At 39.3% G+C, this 7,795-nt stretch overlaps 1 protein-coding gene across 1 annotated transcript; it reads left to right on the top strand.

The window, feature by feature from the left end:
* The first annotated feature begins 5,827 nt into the window (after positions 1-5,827).
* Positions 5,828-6,760, top strand: LOC101104822 (olfactory receptor 2A2-like). Its single transcript, XM_012177316.4, has one exon. The coding sequence runs from the start codon at positions 5,828-5,830 to the stop codon at positions 6,758-6,760; it is 933 nt and encodes a 310-aa protein (XP_012032706.2).
* Positions 6,761-7,795: the final 1,035 nt, after the last annotated feature.

Consider the following 7,795-nt stretch of genomic DNA (forward strand, 5'->3'; position numbering starts at 1 on the left):
TATCAGTCTTTTGGGGTTGGGGTGTTCATGTATACTTGTGTGCATTTATGTTTAGGTGTGAGTGTTCTAAGAAGTTCATAAGTAGATTTTCTGTTTTTAATCTGATATGGTCATCTCTGTCTTTTGCTGGATGAATATAATTCATTTACATCTGACACATTAATGGATATACATAGACTTATTCATATCAGCATATTTTGTGTTTCCGAATATCAACAAATTTTTGCTTCTCTTTTTCTATTTTCTTGCCTTTTACCTTCCTTTTGATTGCTAATGCTTTAGTGTTTCATTTGTTGGCACTGCAATTTGAAAATCATAGATTCTACATCATTTTCTATTGATGGTAATCTATAAGTGCTAACATCAACATTAATAATTTATTGTAATGAATTTAAAATCTTTCAGTATTATGAACCTCTTCAAAAAGGTAGCATTCTTCATGTTCCAATACATCTCTTCATTTATTTTTAAACTTTACTTTTATAATTTTAAGCATCAAAATCATTTTATAGCTCATAAGTTATTAAATATAAGGTCATATTTTATAATGTTTGTTCAATATTGTTTATATGTGTTTGCTTAACTCTGAATTCACTTCTGTGCTTATTAAGGAAGAATTTTTATTAGAATACTAAAAGGATATATGCCCTAAAAGCTTATAATTTACATATGATGAATCTCTTCTTTTGTTCTCATTCCTTCAAGAGAGTTCCTGCAGTTGTCACATTCTTGACTGAGAGCTTCTCTGCCTCTTGGTGTGTATTTAATACCTTCTGTCTTCAGATCTTGTGCTGTTGATAAGAAATCTGCTGTCAGTGAAATTGTTATTCCTGTGTAGATACTTTTCTTTTACCTTTAATGTTTTTTTAATATTTCCTTTTGATCTCGGAACAATTAAATACTGAAATACTGTAAGGAAAAATTTTTAAAGGCAAATAAAATTATAGCTTTTATTAAATATTAAAACTTATTTTAAAAACTAAGACTAATTTGTAGGTAGCCCTAAGAAACTACTTTTTTTAAACAGGAAGATAGTGGTCAAATATGTGTGTTTGTTTGTATTTATTAAGAATTTATATTTAATCTATCTTAATCTCAAATTTTTGATATAAAGATTAATTTTATCTTCAATTATCAGAAGTTCTTCGATGGCGTTATGGGTACATTTATCTTTATTGTATTCTTTCGGAATACATTTTTATCATTTTGGAGATTAAGTAAGGTCTTTTTACAATTTGGAATATTTTTGGTAAACCTCTTCTAATACGGCTTCTTCAGTTCAGTTCAGTCACTCAGTTGTGTCTGACTCTTTGCAACCCCATGGACTGCAGTATGCCAGGCCTCCCTGTCCAGTCACCAGACAGGTCAAATCCAACATCCAGAAATCTGTGAGTGTAAAGTATATTCTGCTCCTTTTGGTAGTGAGTGTACATCAGAAGTGCAGACTATCTTGCTTAGAACTGCTCCTGAGCTAGGGAGTAGGGGATGGAATCAGGGCAAGTTAAAATGCTACAGATCTCTCCCGTTGATTTCCAGGTCGATGGTTTGTTTTCCGTATTAAGCACGTGTGCTGCAGCTATAGCTTTTGATTAGACTCCAGAAATCCAAAGAAGCTTATTTTGACAGGGTTTTCCATTTTATCTGTTGCTTTTCTAGAGAGAAGTACTTTTTTGATTTTTCTATCCCATCTTTTAACCCATGTCCCTCCAGGGAGTTAATAATTTCCTGATCTTACTCAGACAGTTTAGCAAGCGGTCTGTAAAGATATGTAATTTTTCAGTTAATGACAGGTGTCGATCCCTTACTTTTTCTTAAAGCAGAATTTTTACATTTCTATATAGAAATATGTACTGCTCATGGCTCAAATTTTTCAGTACAGTTGAGTGATTAATGTTGTGTGGTAAAAGGCTAATGAAAGTCAGTAGCTATATTATCTATCAAAATGCATGGAAATTAGAACTTTTAATTCCCATTAGCCTCTTCCCAATATATACACTGTTGCTGCTGCTGCTAAGTCACTTCAGTTGTGTCCGACTCTGTGCAACTCAGAGACAGCAGCCCACCAGGCTCCTCCGTCCCTGGGATTCTCCAGGCAAGAACACTGGAGTGGGTTGCCATTTCCTTCTCTAATGCATGAAAGTGAAAAGGGAAAGTGAAGTCGCTCAGTCGTGTCCGAATCTTCATGACCCCATGGACTGCAGCTCACCAGGTTCCTCCATCCATGGGATTTTCCAGGCAAGAGTACTGGAGTGGGGTGCCCTATATACACTGTTATGTATCTAGTTCAGTCTTGTTCTAGGTTCCAGAGGACACTTCCAGAATTCTTTGTTGTTACTTTCCTTGATCTGTATTTTTACAGTGTGATTTTTCTTTCTAGGATCACTTCTTCCCTGTTTGAAATGAAATCTTGGAATTTCCTTCAGTAAGAATAGTTAAATCCAGACTATCTCAGCTCAAGACTAGTTTTGTGTGCATGCTAAGTCACTTCAGTTGTTTCTGCCTCTTAGCTGTTTTTAAAGAAGAATGTGGTGTAGGGTATGTAGTCTCTCATCTCACCAGAAACTGAAGTCTAAATCTCAATGTTTGTAAACTATATCCTTCAAATTTGAACACTTGACTTTTAACTTCCCATTTTGCTTCCTTGGTGGCTCAGAGGTTAAAGCGTCTGCCTCCAATGCGGGAGACCTGGGTTTGATCCCTGGGTCGGGAAGATCCTCTGGAGAAGGAAATGGCAACCCACTCCAGTATTCTTGCCTGGAGAATCCCATGGACTGAGGAGCCTGGTGGGCTGCAGTCCACGGGGTCACAAAGAGTCAGACACGACTGAGTGACCTTACTTTACTTTACTTCACAATTGGGGAAAATGGTTTTCTTATGATTTCTTGTAATTCACCTCCCATAACAGCTGATTTTTGCTGGCTTTGTAATATTCATTTTACATTGTTAAGATCTGTACTGTTTACATTCTGTTTAGTCATTATCCTTACCACAATTTTGACCATTCTTCCCCTGCTAAAATGAATTTAATGCTGCATGATAGTTCTCTAATCATAATTCATGCATATATCTGCAATATACAATTGACTGAAAAAGATTTTTTTCCATGATATATGTTAGGGTCATATTTTATGAGTTTATACATGTATCAAAATTACATATAAGTATGTGCATCTCTGAATGTATATATGGTGACTCTATTTTACTGTAATAATATATTAATAGTAATTTTATATATTATACATAATATATATGGGGCTTCCCAGTGGGGTGCTAGTTGTAAAGAACCCACCTGCCAATGCAGGAGATGTAAAAAATGTAGGTTTCATCCCTGAGTTCGGAAGACAGATCACCCGGATGAGGGCATGGTGACCTAGTGTTCTTGCCTGGAGAATCCTATGGACAGAGGAGCCTGGTGGGCTACAGTTCACAGGGTCACAAAGAATCAGACACAACTGAAGTGACTTAACACACACACACACACACACACACACACATACTCTGATACATGTAAATGTGTTGTTGTTGTTCTTGTTCAGTCGCATAGTCCTATTCAACTATTTGCAACCCCATGGACTACAGCATGGCAGTCTCCCCTCCTTCACTGTCTCCTGGTTGTTCAAATGCATGTCCATTGCGTGATGATTCCATCCAACCATCTCATCCTCTATCACCCCTTTCTCCTCCCACCTTCAATCTTTCCCAGCAGGGTCTTTTCCAATGAGTCAGCTCTTCGCATCAGGTGGCCAAAATATTGGAGTTTCAGCTTCAGCATCAGTCCTTCCGATGAATATTCAGGTTTGATTTCCTTTTGGAGTGACTAATTTGATCTTGCTATCCAAGGACTCTCAAGAGTCTTCTCTAACACCATGGTTCAAAAGCATCAGTCTTTCAGTGCTCAGCCTTCCTTATGGTCCAACTCTCACATTCGTACATGACTACTGGAAAAACCATAGTTTTGACAATACGGACATGTGTCAGCAAAGTGATGTCTCTGCTTTTTAATATGCTGTCTAGGTTTGTCATCGTTTTCCTTCCAAGGAGGAATTATCTTTTAATTTCATGGCTGCAGGCACTGTCCAACCAAGATCTGGAGGATTTTGGTTCATCTACTTTTGAAGCCTATGCATAAGTCATTTGGGAGCCCAAGAAAATAAAATCTGCCACTGTTTCCATTTTTTCCCCATCTATCACCATCAAGTGAAGGGACAGGTGCCATGATCTTCGTTTTTTGAATGCTGAATTTTAAGCAAGTTTTTTCACTCTCCTCTTTCACTTTCATCAAAAGGTTCTGTATTCCTCTTTGCTTTCTGCCATTAGGGTAGTATCATCTGCATATTTGAGATTATTGATATTTCTCCTGGCAATCTTGATTCCAGGTTATGATTCATCCAGCCTGGCATTTCACAGATGTACTCTGCATATAAGTTAAATAAGCTGGGTGACAATATACAGCCTTAACAAACTCCTTTCCCAATTTTGAACCAATCTATTGTTCCATGTCCAGTTTTAACTGTTGCTTCTTGACCTGAAAACAGGTTCCTCAGGAGGCAGGTAAGATAGTCTGGTATTCCCATCTCATGAAGACTTTTCCACAGTTTGTTGTGATCCACACAGTCAAAGGCTTTAGCATAGTCAGTGAAGCAGGAGTAGATTTTTTCTGGAATTCTCTTGCTTTTTTATGAACCAATGGATATTGTTAATTTGATCTCTGGCTACTCTGCCTTTTGAAAATCCAGCTTATAGATCTGGAAGATTTTGGCTTATGTACTTTTGAAGCCTAGTTTGAAAGAGTTTGAGCATTACTTTGTTAGCATTTAAAATGTGTGCAACTGTACGATAGTTTGAATATTCTTCCGTGTTGTCTTTCTTTGGGATTGGAATGAAAACTGACTGTTTCTAGTCCTGTAGCCACTGCTGAGTTTTCCAAATATGCTGGCATGTGGAGTGCAGCACTTTAACAGAATCATCTTTTAGGATTTTTAATAGCTCAGCTATATTTCCATCACTGCACTAGCTTTGTTTATATATATCATATACTGCTATTGCTACTGCTAAGTCACTTCAGTCGTGTCCGACTCTGTGTGACCCCGTAGACGGCAGCCCACCAGGCTCCCCTGTCCCTGGGACTCTCCAGGCAAGAATACTGGAGTGGGTTGCCATTTCATTCTCCAAAGCATGGAAGTGAAAAGTGAAAGTGAAGTCGCTCAGTCGTGTCCGACTCTAAGCGACCCCATGGACTGCAGCCTACCAGGCTCCTCCACCCATGGGATTTTCCAGGCAAGAGTTCTGGAGTGGGGTGCCATTGCCTTCTCCCTATATTATATAAACATATAATATGTGTAATATAATAATGTTGCAGGAAAAAGGACCCCTCCAAGAGTCTAGGAATAAATTGTCAATATGTGAATATGGCTTTACTTTAGTCTTGTGTTCTATAGAAAGGTAATACATTGTTCATTTGAAGAAATAAAGTGATAAGCCAAAAATGAATAAAAATTAGTGAAACCTATATACTATATACTACTTATCTGTAATAGCAACCCACTCCAGTATTCATGCCTGGAAAATCTCGTGGACCGAGGAGCCTGTGGGGCTACAGTCCATGGGGTTGCAAAGAGTCGGACATGACTGAGCAACTTCACTTTCACTTTCACAATAAAAAGTAAGAAACAAAAAGGCAAAGAAATTTTGAAGAAAAAAACTTCAGGGAGGTAGGGACAACACAAGCGTCCTCTGAATTCACTTCACATAAATAACTCCTATTTTCATTGCTATCCAATCCTGACTTTCCTATCATACTTCAGGCCTTTGCAGACTGTCATTGACAATGGAGGGCAACCAATCACAGATCACAGAATTCATCCTGGTGGGATTCCAGCTCAGCAAAAACATGGAATTGCTCCTCTTTGGTGTCTTCTCCCTGTTATATATCTGCAACCTGCTGGCAAATGGCATGATCTTGGGACTCATTTGCCTTGACCCCAGACTGCACTCCCCCATGTATTTCTTCCTTTCCCACCTGGCCATCATCGACATATCCTTTCCTTCCAGCAATTTGCCCACCTTGCTGGAAAACCTAGTGAAACACACAAAAAACATCTCCTTTGACCCTTGCACTGTGCAGATGCTTTTCAATTTGACTTTTGGATCTATAGAGTGCCTCATTTTGTTGGCGATGTCCTATGACAGGTATGTGGCGATCTGCCATCCCCTCCAGTACATGGTCATCATGAACTGGAGAGTGTGCTCCATCCTGGCCGTTGCTTGCTGGGTGTGTGGATTTGCCCTGGCCCTGGTCCAAGTAATTCTCTTGTTAAGATTACCCTTCTGTGGCCCCCAGAAGGTGAACCACTTCCTCTGTGACATTCGCTCTGTCCTCAAATTGGCCTGTGGTGACATCTGGATCAATGAAATGTTCCTCTTTGCTGATGGCGTTCTTATCTTAGTTGGGCCTCTTGCCCTGATGTTGGTCTCCTATATGCGTATTCTCTGGGCCATCCTGAAGATCCGGTCAAAGGAGGGCCGCAAGAAAGCCTTCTCCACCTGCTCCTCCCACCTCTGTGTGGTTGGGTTCTACTTTGGCTTAGCCATGATCGTTTACATGGTCCCCGACAACAGTCAACAAGAAGAACACCTGAAGATCCTTTTCCTGTTTTATGCTCTTTTCAACCCATTGCTGAACCCTCTTGTCTACAGTGTACGGAATGCTCAAGTGAAGGCTGCCTTCTACAGAGTATTGCAGAAAAGGAGGACAACGTGAAGGAGGGCCCAGTTTTGGTTCAGTGCATTCTTTTCCCTTCAGAGATGTGATTGCTGATGCAAGAAAACTCAAAATTCCTCAGAAAGAGACATGATTTAATGATGAGCATTACTTCAGAGTAGCATCAGCATGATGGAAGAATAGGAATCCCTAAGCCTCCATTCCTCCATGGAGGCAAAAACATATAGACCTAATTTCCTTTTTGAAAATACCGGAAGTTGGATAAAAGAGTGCTGTACCCCAGAAAAGCACATTGCTGAGAAGAGATACAATAAGTGTTGAGGCGAATTTATGGTATTGTATCCTCCATACTTACTTCCCTTCCATGGCAATGTGTCAGGAATAGGAGAAAATCTCCACCTCCCAGATGTCTCTCAAGGGGGGAAAAGAAGAATGGATCATTCAGATCATTCAGATCTGAGAGTTTGTTAGTTGTCTTGCCTCTGAAGCACTGATGGAAGCAGCAGTTTGGAGTCCTGGTTAGGATCCCTGAGAAAACCTGCAAGGAACGAAACTTTTTAAAGATATAGAGATACTTTGGATTTTCAAAATTCTCGGAGATGTGCACTGGTATCTCATTCTTGTCTTAACGTAAAATTTCTTGTTAATGTGTGATGTTGAGTTTCCTTGCAGTTGCTTCCTGGCCATCTGTATATCTTCTTTGATGAGCTGTCTGTTTAGAGCGGCAGAGGATGTGATGATGGTTAGATAGCATTACTGACTCAGTGGACATGAATTTGAGCAAATTCCTGGACGTAGTGAAAGTCAGAGGAATCTGGCATGCTCCGTCCATGGAGTCGCAGATTTGGACATGACATAGCAAATGAATAAAGCACCAACAACTCTTTACATCTTTTGCCCATTTTTATGTAATGAATTTTATTTTTAAAGAAATTTTTGATTACAGCAAAATTCAGTGGAAGGGACAGAAATGCCCTATACACCCCCTACCTCCCCGCATGTATAAGCTCCCCCATTACCAACAACCCTCCTTAGAGTGGCATGTTTGTTATATTCATGCACCTATATTAACAG

The sequence above is a fragment of the Ovis aries genome, chromosome 4 (genome assembly GCF_016772045.2).
Source record: "Ovis aries strain OAR_USU_Benz2616 breed Rambouillet chromosome 4, ARS-UI_Ramb_v3.0, whole genome shotgun sequence".
In the NCBI taxonomy this organism is placed as follows: Eukaryota; Metazoa; Chordata; class Mammalia; order Artiodactyla; family Bovidae; genus Ovis; species Ovis aries.

Excerpts from the sequence above, each read along its gene's own strand:
- LOC101104822 (XM_012177316.4), top strand. The coding sequence starts at position 5,828 with ATGGAGGGCAACCAATCACAGATCACAGAATTCATCCTGGTGGGATTC.